Genomic DNA, 16,832 nt, shown 5'->3' with positions numbered 1-16,832 from the left:
CTTTTGATTGGTGAAGTTTTTAACTTTGCTACTACTAAGTAGATTTTGAGGTCTCATATCTAAAAGCATTGGTTTATCAATAAGGCCGTCTTTCACTATGTTAGAAGAAGAAAAAGTAAAGCGGAGTATTTATGTGTATCGCTTTTGGCTTGCGTGCCACTTATTTACACTGAAAACAGGAAACTGGGTACAGCTAGAATCATAAAACGGCACGATTGTCTATTAAGTCTCCGTTTTCAACGGATTGATTCGCCCCCACTCGAGCTTACGTCGCCGCTCTCTTTCTCACTCACTCCACCGATTGATCGATGCGGCGATCCCGTTCAGTCGCCCAAGTTTTCTCCGACGCTGCAATCTCTAACGCCACCACTACTTGTGCTCCCTTCGTCGCCATGTCTAGTCGTCCTCTGGTAAACTTCCCAACATCCCATTTTCTCTTTATGCGATTTCACCTTTTTAAGCTTAACGGAAGGTTGCTTTTCCCCTGACGAAGCAGTACAGAGGTGGGCGAGCGAGAGGCCGAGGCCGAGGTCGAGGCGGGAGAAGCTTCTCCGATCGTCCGTACAACGACGCGGGAGGACACCAGTTCGTCACCGGAGACTCGCATTTCCAGTCAGTCCACGACGCCAATCTCGAGTTCCGCCACGGAAACAGAGGAGGCTCCTCCTCCTCGAGTCTCGATCCTCGTCGTTTCAACCACGTGCAGCAACCGCCGTTCAATCAGAACTACCAGCTTCGGCCTCCGCCTCCTCAAGTTCAGTGGCGACCTAATCATCCGCCGTCTGGTCAGAGCTATTCAGCTTGCCCTCCCCCTCCGTTTTATCAAAACCAGATGTCTCGGCCGCCTCCGCAGCGTAGCTTCCGTCAACGCCCACGGTCTAAACCCTCTGATTTCCGGGAATGGGAATACGCCAAAACGGCGCCGTCTCCTGGGTCTGGTAACTTCTGCTTAATAACAATTTGACTATCTTTTGTCACGTCACTTTACTTACTATGCTTTAGTATTTAGATATGTATTGTTTTCCTGCAGAAAAGTTTGTTGTACTATCGTATAACATCTTGGCAGATTACCTTGCGAATGATCACTGGAGAAATCTTTACTTTCACATACCGAGGAATGTGTTGAGTTGGGGATGGAGGAAGAACAAGATTGTGTTCGAGCTTGGCCTATGGTCTGCTGATATAATGTGCCTCCAGGTTATATAGTTTCTTCTTGCAACTGTTTATGTATGAGAGAGAGACTACAAAGTTTTTCTCTTTTTCATCATATGTATCGTAATCTAATCTAATATATCACTTTGAATATATCAGGAAGTTGATAAGTTTCAGGACTTAGAGGAAGAGTTAAAGCACCGGGGATATAGTGGCATCTGGAAGGTACCTATAAGTTCTTTATTTGTTTGAACAAAAAAAACCTTTTTGGGGCTATCTATCTTTCTTTAGAAATGTCATCATCCGCATTGATTATTTTTGTTAATTCTGTTTAAAGATGACAGTCCTGACTGAGTTTGACTCTCTTGGACTAGATTTTAAATGGTATGTGTCAAAGGTTTGAGAATGAGGTTTTAAATGTGAGGATAACTCTACTTTGCACAAAACTGTAGATGCGGACGGGTAATGCTGTTGACGGTTGTGCAATATTTTGGCGATCAAATAGGTTTGATTTCCCTTATCCTTCCTCGTATGCTTCATTATGGAATTTGGTTTGTGTTTTCTCATTGTCATTGTATTAGGTTCAAGTTGGTTCAGGAGGAAAGCATCCAGTTCAATCAGCTTGGTCTCAGAGATAATGTTGCTCAGATATGTGTGCTTGAGGTAATATGGATACCTTATGTTGATAGTGACTTCCATACCTTTCGCTTCTTTTCCCCTAAATTGAAAACTTTACTCATGTAGGCGCTGCTGAATTCGCATACCAAAGAAAATGAGGCCTCTCCATCTGAAAGGTAACCTAATGATATCTGTAAATGTAACTATCATATTATTTTATGGATGGATAATTGCCATTTAAAGGCGGCTGATTTTTTTCCAGTCTTCATGGGGTTTTCGTTATGGAATATATACTTTATGGCTGGTTTGAAATGAACTGCCATTTACTTTTGCAGCTGTTCCCGCCGGGTTGTCGTTTGTAATATTCACGTGTTATATAATCCTAAAAGAGGAGACTTTAAACTTGGTCAGGTACTTTCCCTAGACAATTCGATACTCTGATTTTACTCTGTCTGGAAGCTATGACCATGTTAATTTTCTGAGAGAATTCGTCCTATCTGTTTAATCATTGTCAGTCACCATCTATCTATTTATCTCTGCTGCATAGGTCAGAACACTCTTAGAGAGAGCTCATGCTGTATCTAAACTCTGGGATGATGCGCCTGTTGTCTTATGTGGGGATTTCAATTGTACACCAAAGGTATAGGACATTCTTACCTTAAATTGGTTGAAATACCGAAAACCACTTGCTTTGAGACATGGATGATAACGTTCTTTTACCTGTTGCAGAGTCATTTGTACAACTTTATTTCGGAGGGCAAGGTAAACGCAATTCCTTCACCTATTGCAACGATATGTACATGGTTCACATTCGATTTTGTGCTGCTCTCTGCAGTTGGATTTGTCTGGTGTGGCCAGAAACAAAGTTTCGGGGCAAGAGTCTGCTGAAATTCGTCCACCACGGCCAGAAATTTATACGAGGTAGCATGAACTCGCCAAGTTCTGGAACATCAGTATGCATTTTGTTGGGCACTTTTACATCCTTTATGTTTATACTAGAATCTAGCAGGTTGCAATCTGCTCTGTTTTTTTATTTACTTTATGTATGATTAATATGCCTTTACAATTTTCTAGGTTTCAGTCCGATAATAAATCGCCACAAGGTCAAGCTCAACCTCAAGATTTGACTGCAAATGCTCGCATGGAGAATAACTCCTACATGGATGTTGGAATATCCCCCTCCATAAGAAACACATCTGAGCTTCCATGTGGTGAAACAGTTCTTGCTGGTCACAAAGCCACCTCCAGCTCCGTAAGAGTATTACCAGGCGAGGATCTGGCCTCAGGTTGTAATCTAGGAGGACAAAACAGACAACCTGATGACGCTGGGGATCTCTCGCTAGCTGAAGGTCTCTCTTCAGTAACCTTATCAGATCCAGAACCTCCACAGAGTTTCAATGCTAAAGACGATTCGAGAGAAAAACTTTCTGCAAGTTCTGTTATATCAGAGACAGAGCATTTTCCTGAAGAAATTGGGTTCAATACTCAAAATGATTCATCTAGTCTCTCCACCAAGGTTGACACTTCAGCCGAGATGAAACTAGATGACTTAACACTGGACGAAGCGGCTGTACTTGCGCAAGAAGAAGAAGGTATAGGTGAAGATGGGGAAACTTTTTTAGCTAAGCTACACGATAATAATGAAGACTTGAGTAAAACAGGGGAACTTGTGAATGATATTTCCCGTGAATCGGGTTCTGAAGCTATGCATTATGGGAAAGTCACTTATAATCCAGCCTCTTGGACCCCGATGGAGATAGCAGCCGCAACAGGTGACCCAGGAAGAAGTACGGTTGAACACGCTCTGGAGCTTAAAAGCACTTACTCGGAAATCGAGGTATTGTGATATATCATCATCCCCCACGCTTTTGTTCTGTCACTCCTATATTCTTGAGAAATTAAGGTTTCTAAGAAGATGTTGATTATTGTTTTTGTTAGGGTAAAGCGAACACAAGAGATGAAAACGGAGAACCTGTAGTAACCAGTTATCACAGATGTTTCATGGGGACAGTTGACTACATATGGTAATATTCGTACCCAAAAAAACATTTTTGACATTTATCATAAAATTTGGGTTTAAATATATGTTTATATGTGGTTTGGGGGCTAGGCGGTCGGAAGGTCTGCAAACGGTGCGTGTGCTTGCTCCAATACCGAAACAAGCAATGCAGTGGACACCAGGCTTCCCAACTCCAGTAAAATCCCTATGCATGATCTTGAAAATTTATAAACTTTTAACTACATATATTGATTGGTTATGAACTTTTTTTTTTTGCATTCTCTGGTTTGTTACAGAAATGGGGGAGCGATCACATTGCATTGGTTTCAGAGTTGGCCTTCTGCAGCAGCAAGAGTGGGCCTAAAAGCTGAATATCAAACATGTGGTTACCTTAATCTAAGAAAGTATTCCGAAGGAGAAGAATAGAGTTTTGTGTCTCAACATTTTTAAGATAAGCTCAATAATCATCTAAGCTAGCTTAACAAGTTGTAGAACATGAAAATTTGTTTTTCAAGGGTTGTAGATCGAATAAGGCCCAGCAAAAAAACTAATGGGCTTTTCCAAAGCCGATATATGTTCAGGCCTCAATGCAACTCAAATGTTGTTCTTCTTCTTCTTCGTCTTCCCCTTCTCAGCATTGTGCGTTGGGATTGGCATGATGATTGTGTAGAATCCCTTGTATGTTCTTTATCAAAATTTATCGTCTGGTCCGACTTCAATTCAAGAAGCTTGCTTCTCTTCATGGGTTCGGCTTCGATTGGTTATCAATCCGGAATCTCAGCTCGATTTGACAGGAATCTTAATCTGAGGTGGTCAGATGCTACCCTCTCCTCGCTTCCGTGTAAAGTTGATTTTTCCAGAAAGAGCTTCTTGTCAGCTGCAACCTCCACTCACAACAAGGTTAAGAGACCCGTCTGATCATTTTTCTCTTAATCTCTCACAAAAGTGCCAAGGTCTCATGCAAGTCCGTATCTTGCTTCACATTCTCGTTGATGTAATCTACTAAAGTATCTTTTGATATCCAGGAATGTTCAAATCGAGCTCGGGTATGTTCTTTGCCAAATACTGATGAGAAACTCGAGACGCCAATACTAGACAGCATTGAGACTCCATCGCAGTTGAAGAATTTGACTGTAAAGGTAAAGTCTTGATGTGCTTATGCTATATTATTGATGAGGTTCATGACAGATGGTTTCTTTTTTTTGTAGGAGTTGAAGCACTTAGCTGATGAGATCCGTACTGAGCTTCTCTCTGTACTGTGGAAGACCCGAAAGTCTGTGAAACCTAGCTTGGCTGCCATAGAGCTTACCCTTGCTCTGCATTATGTGTTCCGTGCCCCCGTTGACAAGATACTGTGGGATGCTGTTGAACAAGTAAGGTCCATGTTTTGAGATTCAGGCCACTGAGGAACTGATTTTCTTGTGGTGGTAATAGATTGTTTTTTCTCCTTTGTAGACATATGCACATAAAGTATTGACCAGACGTTGGTCTTCGATACCATCAAGACAAAACAATGGTGTTTCTGGTGTCACTTCTCGATTGGAGAGTGAATACGATTCTTTTGGGACCGGCCATGGCTGCAACAGTATTTCTGCTGGGCTCGGTAAATCTTTCTATCACCCTTTGTTAGTTTATTACCTTCTTTCTTTGCTGATGGATTCTAGTTACGATTTGGTGGTGCTGAACGTTTAGTTTCTGCTTCTTAGGCTTAGCAGTCGCTCGTGATATAAAAGGGAAGAGGGACCGGGTTGTTGCTGTGATAGACAGTGTGACAATCACTGCAGGTCAAGCATATGAGGCGATGAGCAATGCTGGTTACTTGGACTCTAATATGATTGTTATCCTAAATGATAACCGTCACTCTCTGCATCCAAATATGGCGGATGGATCCAAGGCATCCATCAGTGCACTATCTAGCTTCATGAGCAAAATCCAATCTAGCCAAATTTTTCGGAAATTCAGAGAACTAGCCAAAGTATGCTTTCTCCAGACTCTCTTTATGAACCTTAGCTTCTTTAGAGTGACTGGAGATTAGTGTTCAACAATTAGTATTATTGATTATTTGTTTTTGCTATGGATAATGGCAGGCTATGACAAAGAAAATCGGAAAGGGGATGTATGAATGGGCAGCCAAAGTGGATGAGTATGCACGTGGTATGGTGGGACCAACAGGATCAACCCTCTTTGAAGAACTTGGTTTGTACTACATTGGTCCCGTTGATGGACACAACATTGAAGATTTAGTTTGTGTTCTCCGAGAAGTAGCTTCTCTAGATTCCATGGGTCCTGTGTTGGTCCATGTGATCACAGAGGAAAAGCGAGATGCAGAAACCGCAAGCATCATAGTGAAAGGTATATCTCCCTCTCTGCTTATATTAGTTTCTGGACAGTGTATGCTTATCCAAATCTTGACTCTATTAACTTTTGTGTTTCAGATAGACGCACTTACAGTGATTGCTTTGTTGAGGCTTTGGTGATGGAAGCCGAAAAGGATAGAGATATTGTAGTAGTCCACGCAGGAATAGAGATGGATCCATCGCTTGTTACGTTTCAGGAGAGGTTTCCAGAGAGGTTTTTCAATGTCGGTCTGGCTGAACAGCACGCTGTCACATTCTCTGCTGGTCTTTCTTCTGGAGGTCTCAAGCCCTTTTGCATTATTCCCTCTGCTTTTCTACAAAGAGCTTATGATCAGGTTTCACTTCTCTCTCTCTCTCGCATTCTAAAAACTTTTTTAATTAAAGCAAAGGGTAATAGTGTGTTTTGATCGTTTGATTTAGGTGGTGCATGATGTAGACAGGCAGAGAAAGGCGGTGAGATTTGTTATTACAAGCGCAGGGCTTGTTGGATCCGATGGTCCTGTGCAGTGTGGAGCTTTTGACATAGCTTTTATGTCATGCTTACCGAACATGATAGCCATGGCTCCAGCTAATGAGGATGAGCTTGTGAATATGGTTGCAACTGCAGCTAACGTCACTGACCGCCCGGTTTGTTTCCGGTTCCCCAGAGGCGCCATCGTCAACAAGAATTACCTCGTCCCCACAGGAGTACCAGTTGAAGTAAGTTCTAATCTAATTTTCAAATCTTCTCCAAAAACAGGCCATGCTGACACAAGAACCTGTTTTATTATATTAGAATAGATCGGAAGAGGAAGAGTTCTATTAGAAGGTCAAAAGGTGGCGTTGCTCGGGTATGGAGCCATGGTTCAGAACTGTATTAATGCTCACTCGCTTCTCTCCAAGCTCGGTTTGAACGTGACAGTAGCTGATGCAAGATTCTGCAAACCCCTTGACATTAAGCTCGTGCGTGATCTTTGTCAAAACCACAAGTTCCTTATTACTGTAGAAGAAGGCTGTGTTGGAGGGTTTGGATCCCATGTGGCTCAGTTCATAGCCCTTGATGGCCAGCTCGATGGGAAAATCAAGGTACACACAAACACAACAAACTAATCTTGTGTTGTCTTTTAATAGGCTTGGGTTATAACTTCTCTTGTGTGGACTAACCAATGGCAGTGGAGACCGATTGTGTTACCGGATGGGTACATAGAAGAAGCGTCGCCTAACGAGCAGCTTGCGCTTGCGGGGCTAACGGGACATCACATAGCAGCAACAGCTCTGAGTCTATTGGGTCGAACTCGTGAAGCACTGCTCCTCATGAGCTAACCTTGGCTGCCAGAAGATTAGAGACTTAATGGAGGCATCACACATTATATGGCTTTCCTTTTTTACCTCTTCAGGAGTGAATGGTGAGTGTAATATTAAGTTTCAAAAGTTTTTTAAAAAACTGTAAATATATATACATTCTGAATTCAATAATCTTTTTGGAAGAAGAGCTTAAAACAATCTGATGTGTATGTTGTAAGTAGTAACTGTCTAGAGGTGAAGATCTAGGGGTAACGGGTGATCAAATAATGCATTCCTTATGATTACTAAATTTTTTTACCATTTACGAGGAATTATTTTTCCTTTGCATTCTTTCTCGTTCTTTTTATTTTAAAGCAATATAGAACAAATTTGTTTTTTACTAAAATTGATGAGAAATCATTTTTTTTATTCATCTAATATTATTCCTCTGTACTTTTTTCTTATACATTCCTAATATTAATCTAATGGTCACTGGTTAGACTTTTAGTGAACAAAAGAAAAAAAAATTCTGCATTAATTAAAACTTCAAAATAGCTTTAGTCTTCTTTATTTTTGGCAAAACTTTGATCTTTTTCACATGAAAAATTAATTTCGCATTTCAAATTAAATAGACATAAAATTCAATGCGGTTTGGTTTTCAGATATCTATTTTTGATTTGTTGTCACTTGAGAAATATAGACAGGTATGTACTATGAGGTGTTTACATGTCCCAAATCTGGGTAACAACAAAAAATAGAACAACGTGTATTTATTTTCGCACTCCGAGAGATTAAATAAATAAAAGCTTTTTAAATAATTACTGTAACCAGTAAAAGAGAATCCTTTATGTTCCTCTCTTCTCGATCTTCTCTCACGTTCGCCTCTCTCTGGATCATTTCCTCCCAAAAGGAAGTTTCTTTTGATCTGAACCGTCTCGTGTCGCTTCGTTTCTAAATGTAAGTTTTCTCCTTTACGTTGTGTCCTTTCTCAAACTCGATCGGATTATAAAAGTAAAACAAATCTGTTGTAGAAACTTCACTTTGATTTCTCGCTTAGGAATCGAACCCAGGATCGTTGCATCTAATAGGAACCTTAATTATTCAATTTCACGACGAAAGATTGATGCTTTTTTTTTTCGTCTCTGTTACCTCACAGATGGAAATAGAAACGGAACATCATACAACAGTCTCTGTCGATGACAACGACAGCCTCGTACCACAGCCCAGCTCATCAAAGGGAAGCCTTTTAGAAGACATCTCCCTCACTGGCCAAGCTATCAATCATCATCCAGAGCTATCTACTGCAAGCCAAGTTCTGATCAAAGTAGAATTGGATTTTGCCTTCGTCTCCGAGAAGCTGGTGAATCTCAGTCTTCTCACTATGCAACTCGGCTCCAGGGAACACGACTTCGAGTCTTTTGCTTCTCACAACAAAGAAGAAGAAGATGATGATTTGGCTGAGAAGGCGTTGGAGTTCGATCTCTTGTCTTCGTTTCTCAACTCAGAGGTTAAAGAAGTCGAGTCCCTCGTTGGTTTTCTCCAGAACGAGATTCAAAACGCTCGTGTCACGATGATATCTCCGTTTCAAGATGATGATGGAGATTTGGAGGGGAAGTTTCATGACGCTGAGCAGTCTTTGGACCAGTTGATGGACCAAGTGGTGGAGATGAAGAAGCAATCTAATAGCTTTCACAAGTTATCTCCTGGTTCAGATGAACTTGGAAGCTGTAAGTAAACTAAAATTTTAACATTCTTTGTTATAAAATTTATCATATTCATATGTTCTGTTTAGGGTCTGGAGGGGGTGCTGCAGAATCACAAACCGATGGCGAGTTTGGTGATCTGAGCGCTAAGATCAAGATGCAAACAGCTGATCAGCAGAGAAACGTTTTGAGGATGCTTGAGAAGTCTTTAGCCAAGGAGATGGAGCTCGAGAAGAAGCTAAGCGAGTCTAGAAACTCCGAGTACCAGCTAGAGATTAAGCTCTATTCCTCCGAGCAGGATGTTCTCTACATGGAGGAAGTAATCGACGACGCGTATTCTCGGTGGCTCGAGGCGGAGAACGCCTCCGAAGTTTTCAAGGGGATGCTAAAGGAGATGTCTGGGAAGCTTCAGATTCTCAAGTTCAGTCTAAGCGGCTCTTTTAAAAGGGAAACCAACTTGAAGTCCGAGCTCGTTGATAAGGAGTCTGCTTTGCACAAGCTTGATAGCAGCAACGGGAGGCTCGGGGACTTTCTCATGGCGCAGACGGAAGGGTTGAAGGAGAGTTTGAGAGAAGCTGAGGAGAAACTGATTCTGTTGAGCACTGAGAATTCTACATTGAGTGAAAAATTTAGCTCTCTTGAGGAACAGCTCAATGACGCAACGGATCTCAACGAAGATCTGAAAGAGAAGTTAGCAAGGGCTGAGGAAGCAGAATCCGAATGCCGGAAGATGGAAGACGAGTTGGGGAGTTTCAGAGCGAAAGGCTACACTCCGGAGAAGTTGGAATCCCTTGAGAAACACTTGAGGGACTTGGATCATCAGCTGGAGCTTGCGGTTGCAGCCGTTGAAGCGAGCAAAGAGAAGCAGAGTTTGTTGTACTCTACTGTCTCTGACATGGAGGATGTGATCGAGGATCTGAAATCGAAAGTCTCCAAGGCTGAGAACAGGGCTGACTATACTGAAGAGAAGCTGATCACTGTGTCTGAGTCGAACGCAGATCTCAACGAAGAGCTGAAGTTCTGTAGAGGGAGATTGAAAGAAGCGGAGAGGTATTTACAGCAAGCTGAGGAAAGAAAGTTGCAAACCGCTAAAGATATCGCACAGCATAACAAGATCATGAAGAAACTGGTCTTGCAACTTGCTTCTGAACGAGAACGCCTTCATAAACAGGTATCAAGACATTACAACAACTTTTTTTTATCATCTTCATAGTATAGGCTTAGATGCAGTTTGACTTTTTTTTCTGCAGATAAATAACTTGTCAAGAGAGAACCGTGTGTTGATGGTGAAGTTGAAGAAGGTTGGAAAGACAGGTTTTACGGAGAGTGAAAACATTTCACCAAAGTCTGACCAGAGTTCTCTTCCTTGTTATCAAGAAAGTAAACTTCAAGCCACCGTCACTTCACTAACTGATCAAGAGGTAAATCAATTCTTACCTGCTAAAAATCTGTATCTGCTATTGACTCTGTTCTTTTAAAGACTTTATGTTTGTTACCGTTTTGTAGGAGGAAGAAGAAACAGAGTCTGCTTCAGATATTGGAAGTGTAAGGAGATTAGATGCCGGAGGTCTTGGGTTCAAGCACATTCTCTTTGCAATCTTGGTCATCTTCATGTCTTCAATGGCTTACCTAATGTCGCAGCAAAACATCTAAGAGTCTTTTTAACCTTTTCATAGTCTCATAAGCTCCAGTTTTGTTTTTTTTTTCCTCTCTTTGCAATAATTTACAATGTCAGAATATATATTCTAGTTTTTTTTTTGTGTGCCTAATATAACTTTTTCAGATTCTCACAGGCTTTAGTTTTGTTATCATCCCTCTTTGTCATAGTTTAACTTGACAGATTATATTTTGTTTTTTTTTCTGCGTGGCTAATCTCTATTACATAAACTCTGCTGGAACAATAACAAAACATGCTTCTTTGTTTTTATTCATCTTCAATGTCGAGTAAACCCTCAACTCTTTTAATCAGATATTAAGTACCTCTACACATTACAGAATTAAGAACATCCGCAACTTGTTGCATTAACGGTCGTTTCTTCCGGTCAACCACGGTGCATATTCGGACGAGTGTGCCCATATTTGTGGCTGCATTCACAGGATAGTCACTCCCAAGTCTGGGGTCAATTAATTCCGTAAACAAGAACGATGAAGTTCTTAAGCGGTTCAGCTTTATTAGTATCTCTTTTGAACCAGTAAAGAGTTCAAGCAAGATTACACCAAATATGTATACATCGGTCTCCATTCCCAAAATATCTACATAAATTACACAAAATCTGTCTTAAGATTTTGAACAATAAAGACTAATCAGAATTATCAAACCACAAGAGTTAATATTTTGGTCTACCTGCAAACATATTTTCAGGAGACTTGTAGATAGTTCCCGCAAATGTCCAATCTTCTGGCCAACTTTGCTTTTTTGAGTCAAGGTATAACAACTTTGCATTGTATTGCTGATGATATCAAAACTTAAATTATTATACTCATAAGATCATAAACAAAAACAAGATGAAGAAAAGTGATTACCTCGTCAAGCAGAATGTTATGCATTCTGAGTTCTTGATGTAATGGGCTGTTCTTGATCGAGTGGATAAATGCAACACCTTGTGCTATTCCAGTGGCTATCTTAACTCGTGTTCCCCACGGTAGTGCCTCCTCTTCTGCTTCAGAGAAAAACATGAAACTGTATGTTAATCAAGCACAAGTACATTTACTACCTATGGTTATGAACACATTTAGAAGATATATTAACTTTGGTAAACGTGATGCTCCAAACTTTCTTTTTGCAAGTACTCGAAAACCAAGAGTGATCTGTTATCTTCACAACAGTAACCCAAGAGTTTGACCAAGTTGGGATGAGAAATCTGTCCTAGAGACTCAGCTTCTTCCTGCAACTCATAGATTTTTTTTTTTTTTTTTTTGCCAATCATGTACTTAATAAGTAGTTGGCAAAAAAAAACAAAAAAGTACTTAATAAGTGCACAACACGTATAAAAGAAAATGGACAGACTTTGCTTATCTTCCAATCTTCTAGACTCTTTTGACTATATACAAGACCTTCCATGACAGAAACAGGAAGTTTTGATGTGGTCTCATTGATGTAACCCTTGTAGAATTTTTGAACATAGGTATCCTCCCCTTCTACGACCCTCTCTATTTTGAATTCATTTGTTGCTTTCTTCAGTTCCTCGACACTGAAGATTCTGAGATTCTCGACTTCTTCTTCCTCTTTTCATATATATACACACACACACGTTTAAAATTGAATCACATATTTAGAGATTTAATATATGTAAACAACAGTGAAAAGAGAGATGTACCCAACAAAGGAGTATTGATGAGAGGCGAAGTATGTTTTTGTTTACAAGATTTTAAACCGTTTCCCATTTGTTGAGGGTAATCTGTAGATTTTGTAGTTTTCATATTCTTTAACACATTATTTTGGGGTGTTTATAAAGAGGTAAAGAAAACCAAGCTACCAGCCTACCACACTATGTTTATCCATTTTAATTAATAACTACACTTTGACACAAACTCTATTTGCTCATTTAGGCAAGAGAAAGAAAAATAAGCAACCACACTATATGATCTATTTTCAAGTAATAATGCTGAGACTCACGTGAACGATAACAAAAACGCGTTTACTCCATTTTAATATGTTCTTGACTTATTGCCTGTCGTTTTCATTTTCTTGAGGAAAGATCAAACAGTCACGGAATCAAGTCCAAGCCCTTCTACTGCCTCATCTGATATATATATTTTTCAGAAAGAAAAATAACAAACCATATTTATTAGCATATACTTTCAAGTTTTTGTATAAATTATTTTGCAAAATCGTAAATCGGTTAACCATATTTTAGCATATGCTACGAATCTCTTTTAAGAGAGTTTACAACTGAAAAACTAAAATCATATATAGTTTTTTTTGAACAACAACTAAACTCATATCTATATACTAATGAATCTCCGCAATATGATCCAGAACATCCAAAACTTGTTGCATGGACGGTCGTGTATGCCTGTCCTCGGTGCATCTTTGGATGAGTGTGCCCATCTGCATCACTGCAGCCACAGGATAATCACCCTCAAGTCGAGGATCGATTACTTCGTTAAACAAGAAAAGTCTAGTCCTAATATCTAAGCTTTCATCCTCCAATTTTTTTGAACCATCTCTCAAAGCAATTAAAGGCGGAAGCAAGGCTCTATCTTTCAAACCAGTAAAAAGTTCAAGCAAGATCATACCAAATGTGAAAACATCGGAATCCATTTCAAAACGGCCTACATACATTACACAATTGTCTTAGAAAAAATGAAATTATTGATCAGAATCATTAAAAAAAGAGTTAAGATTTTGGTGCACCTGTCCATAGCCATTCGGGAGACATGTATTCAATTCCGCTAACAACTGTCAATTCATTTTCCAGACATTTTAGGTCTGTTTCAAGGTAAAACAGTTTTGCATTGTATTCCTGATGAGATCCAAACTCAATTATTAGTTTCTAAGACAATAAACAAAAATAAGATTTAAAAAAAAAATGTTATAAAAAGAACCTCGTCAAGCATAATGTTATGCATTCTGAGTTCGAAATATAGCGAGGAGTTGTTGATTGAGTGGAGAAAAGCAACACCCTGTGCTATCCCAATGGCTATCTTAACCCGTGTTGCCCATGACAAGACCTCATTTTCTGTTGAGGGGAACATCAAACGTGAAGTTATTTATAAAGCAAAACTATATATGCCGATTTATAGAATTTATGCATTGATTAGAAGAGATCTTAACTTCCGTGAATGTAATGATCCAAAGTTCCTTTGTGCAAGCATTCAAACACCAATAGTGATTTTTTATCTTCACAACAGTAACCCAAAAATTTGACCAAGTTTGGATGAGAATGTTTTCCTAGAGACTTCACCTCTTCCTGCAAACTCATGTACTTTAGTAAGTACACAACACCTATAGAAACAAGTGTAAACAATGGACAATCTTTGCTTACCTTCCACGCTTCTATAGCCTCTAAACTATCTTGAACACATTCCATGACAGAAACAGAGATTCTAGTTTTAGTTCTTGATGTGGTGTCATCAATGGAGCCCTTGTAGAATGTTCGAACTGAGCCATCCTCGCCCTTTACGACCCTGTCTTTTTTGAAGTTCTTCGTTGCTTTTTTCAATTCTGTGACGCTGAAGACTTTGAGAGGATCTTCTATGAGAGGCTTTAGAACATTTCCCATTGTTGATGGCGATGATGTTAATCTGTAAATTTTTGGTTTCAAGATTTTAACACATCTTATCTATGTTTTTATAAGAGGTTGAAAAATAATAATCAATAATTATAGAAAAATTGGCTGGACTGCCTAAGGATTCAATCAACACGCTACGGTGAGTCAACTTCTCACTTAGGCAAAAAGAAAGGAGAACAAGAAAACTTAAATATTAACTAGGATTATATCCACGTATGGCAAATATGGGGGAAAATGATGAGATCTACGTAAATAATAACAGAAACGCGTTTTGTTCATTTTTAGTTAGTTATTGACGTATGGGACCCCTACTAGGTTGAGAATGTGATGTTGATGTTGATTTTTTTGGGGGAAAGATCTACAGATGAAAAACGTATAAACACACCTAACTTTTGCCTACAACTCTTAGTTTTTCTGCGCACCATATACATAAGTACAAATGTAATTAAAAGATACATATAGTTGCATGAAAATGTTCCATCGGAACTATTAAGAGCAGCACCATCGGTTAGTTTCTTAAAAAGAAGTTCTTAAAATAAAAAAATAATAATAGTTAACTTCAATAATTAAAATTTAAATTTAAAGAAAACAATTGAATTATTTAGATAGAAAAGCAACAAAGAAGAAAAGCAATCTGTAGTGAGAGTGGATTAACAAAAATGCTTTGAAATTTGGATGTATAATAGAAACTCGAGTAAAGGAAAGGAGGATGCAACGTATTGTTTCTTCTGCTTTTCCACACTGGTCGGCAATATCAAATTATGAACATCATAGACTTGGTAGACTATGGGTTGTTTGGAGTCAGGAGGTTCATGTTACTCCGTGTTTTAAGAGTTATCAGTTAATAACTGTTTCAGTTGTACTGGATGGCATGACAGAGGAGTTCTTATGTTCTTTTGTCTATGCCTCTAATTTCTCTGAGGATAGAAGGGAGTTATGGAATGATTTGAAGGATCACCAAGACTCGACTATGTTTAAAGATAAGCCATGGATAGTTGTCGGCGATTTTAATGAGATTTTGGAGCTGGATGAGCATTTGGGGCATAGTACCGCGACGGTTACTACAGGTATGCGTGAATTCCAAGAGGCTATACACCACTGTCGGTTCTTGGACATGAAAGCTCATGGTCCAAAGCTCACCTGGAGTAACAAGAGAAATGATGAGCTTATTCAAAGGAAGTTGGATAGAACCTTGGTTAATGACATCTGGATTTCAAAGTTCCCTCAAACTTACTGTGTCTTCGAAGCTGGTGGTTGTTCTGACCATCTTCGGTGCAGAATACAGCTCACATCAGAGACACTGAAACCTAAACGGCCTTTCAAGTTCATTAATGTCACTACAGAATCCCCAGATTTCCTCCCTTTGGTTGAGAAGTTTTGGGAATCCACTGTCCCTTTATTCAGCTCAACTTCTGCTCTGCACCGACTATCAAAGAAGCTAAAGGAGCTCAAACCATCTTTAAGAGAGCTAAGCAGGAAACAAGTGGGTGATATCACTAAGAAGACGAAAGAAGCTTACAAAACCTTGTGCACTTGCCAGCTAAATGCATTGACAAACCCCTCTCCGTTGGTATTAGATGAGGAGGCACGGGCCTGTGAGAGATGGAATTTACTGTCTAGTATTGAGGAAAAAGTCCTAAGCCAGAAAGCAAAGGTGCATTGGTTACAAGTAGGGGATGGGAATAATACAACTTTCCATAACTATGCTAAGTGTCGAGCCGTAAAGAATTCTATACGGGAGATTCAAAGAGAGGATGGTAGTATTGCTGATACCCAGGAAGACATTAAGAAAGAGGCTGTCGATTATTTCAATGGTTTCCTTGGGCACGAAGTTGAGAATTATCGTGGGCCAGATGTTGAAGAAATTTAAAAACTCTTGGAGTTTCAGTGTGATGAGGATGATAGAGATGCTTTGTCCAAAGAAGTTACTGAGGAAGAGATCCGAAAGGCCTTATTTTCCATGGCTGGAAACAAGGCACCAGGACCTGATGGATATACATGTGAATTCTTTAAGGCTGCATGGCATATAGTTGGTAAGGACTTTGTGGTGGCTGTTAAAGCTTTTTTCGATACTGGGTTTCTACCAAAAGGAGTGAACTCAACTATTTTGGCTCTCATACCAAAGAAGGAGGAATCTAAAACGATGAAAGACTACAGGCCAATTTCTTGTTGTAATGTTCTATATAAGATCATTTCAAAGCTCATGGTGAACAGACTGAAACCGGTCCTTCCTAAGTTCATTGAGCCAAACCAATCAGCTTTTGTAAAGGATCGTCTCCTCATGGAAAATATACTACTTACTTCACTAGTCAAGAGTTACCATAAGAGCACTGTCTCGGCCAGAAGTGCTATTCAGATTGACATATCAAAGGCTTTTGACACAGTACAGTGGTCATTTCTGCTATCCACTCTTGCAGCGCTGGGCATTCCGGAAAAGTTTATTTTATGGGTTGAAAAATGTGTTTCTTTGGCCTCTTTCTCGATGCAAGTCAATGGAGAGCTTGCC

The 16,832-nt window shown here is 39.6% G+C and overlaps 5 protein-coding genes across 7 annotated transcripts; 3 read left to right on the top strand and 2 right to left on the bottom strand.

The window, feature by feature from the left end:
• Positions 1-259: 259 nt before the first annotated feature.
• LOC106318347 (carbon catabolite repressor protein 4 homolog 6) lies at positions 260-4,341 on the top strand. 2 transcript variants are annotated; one of them, XM_013756282.1, is made up of 15 exons: positions 260-410; positions 497-938; positions 1,031-1,197; positions 1,312-1,377; positions 1,605-1,657; positions 1,734-1,815; positions 1,897-1,946; positions 2,106-2,181; positions 2,318-2,410; positions 2,500-2,532; positions 2,606-2,691; positions 2,845-3,607; positions 3,709-3,794; positions 3,881-3,965; positions 4,066-4,341. In XM_013756282.1, exons 1-15 carry the CDS (start codon positions 309-311, stop codon positions 4,138-4,140), a joined length of 2,259 nt encoding a protein of 752 aa, XP_013611736.1. In that variant the 5' UTR covers positions 260-308; the 3' UTR covers positions 4,141-4,341. The 2 variants fall into 2 exon arrangements, with proteins under 2 accessions (XP_013611736.1, XP_013611735.1); XM_013756281.1 differs by having other exon boundaries at positions 494-938.
• On the top strand, positions 4,250-7,539 carry LOC106318346 (1-deoxy-D-xylulose-5-phosphate synthase, chloroplastic). Of its 2 annotated transcripts, XM_013756279.1 has the most exons (10): positions 4,252-4,669; positions 4,795-4,908; positions 4,978-5,142; positions 5,225-5,372; positions 5,476-5,744; positions 5,857-6,121; positions 6,205-6,461; positions 6,547-6,825; positions 6,907-7,191; positions 7,279-7,539. In XM_013756279.1, the coding sequence occupies exons 1-10, from the start codon at positions 4,265-4,267 to the stop codon at positions 7,426-7,428; spliced, it is 2,337 nt and encodes a 778-aa protein (XP_013611733.1). In that variant the 5' UTR covers positions 4,252-4,264; the 3' UTR covers positions 7,429-7,539. The 2 variants fall into 2 exon arrangements, with proteins under 2 accessions (XP_013611734.1, XP_013611733.1); XM_013756280.1 differs by lacking the exon at positions 7,279-7,539 and having other exon boundaries at positions 4,250-4,669; positions 6,902-7,169.
• Positions 7,540-8,211: 672 nt separating this feature from the next.
• On the top strand, positions 8,212-10,878 carry LOC106319383 (WPP domain-interacting tail-anchored protein 1). Its single transcript, XM_013757694.1, has 5 exons — positions 8,212-8,346; positions 8,546-9,116; positions 9,182-10,263; positions 10,343-10,513; positions 10,599-10,878. Exons 2-5 carry the CDS (start codon positions 8,546-8,548, stop codon positions 10,743-10,745), a joined length of 1,971 nt encoding a protein of 656 aa, XP_013613148.1. The 5' UTR covers positions 8,212-8,346; the 3' UTR covers positions 10,746-10,878.
• LOC106319384 (putative inactive serine/threonine-protein kinase At5g11400) lies at positions 10,789-12,526 on the bottom strand. Its single transcript, XM_013757695.1, has 6 exons — positions 12,410-12,526; positions 12,100-12,317; positions 11,842-11,977; positions 11,616-11,749; positions 11,437-11,542; positions 10,789-11,345 (listed from the first exon to the last, which is right to left on the bottom strand). Exons 1-6 carry the CDS (start codon positions 12,510-12,512, stop codon positions 11,065-11,067), a joined length of 978 nt encoding a protein of 325 aa, XP_013613149.1. The 5' UTR covers positions 12,513-12,526; the 3' UTR covers positions 10,789-11,064.
• Positions 12,527-12,932: 406 nt separating this feature from the next.
• On the bottom strand, positions 12,933-14,367 carry LOC106316989 (putative inactive serine/threonine-protein kinase At5g11400). Its single transcript, XM_013754856.1, has 6 exons — positions 14,081-14,367; positions 13,870-14,005; positions 13,641-13,774; positions 13,450-13,558; positions 13,332-13,367; positions 12,933-13,151 (listed from the first exon to the last, which is right to left on the bottom strand). The coding sequence occupies exons 1-6, from the start codon at positions 14,315-14,317 to the stop codon at positions 13,045-13,047; spliced, it is 759 nt and encodes a 252-aa protein (XP_013610310.1). The 5' UTR covers positions 14,318-14,367; the 3' UTR covers positions 12,933-13,044.
• Between the last annotated feature and the right edge of the window lie 2,465 nt (positions 14,368-16,832).

The sequence above is a fragment of the Brassica oleracea genome, chromosome C9 (assembly GCF_000695525.1).
Source record: "Brassica oleracea var. oleracea cultivar TO1000 chromosome C9, BOL, whole genome shotgun sequence".
Taxonomy (NCBI): Eukaryota; Viridiplantae; Streptophyta; class Magnoliopsida; order Brassicales; family Brassicaceae; genus Brassica; species Brassica oleracea.
This window is presented reverse-complemented; position numbering and strand designations above follow the sequence as displayed.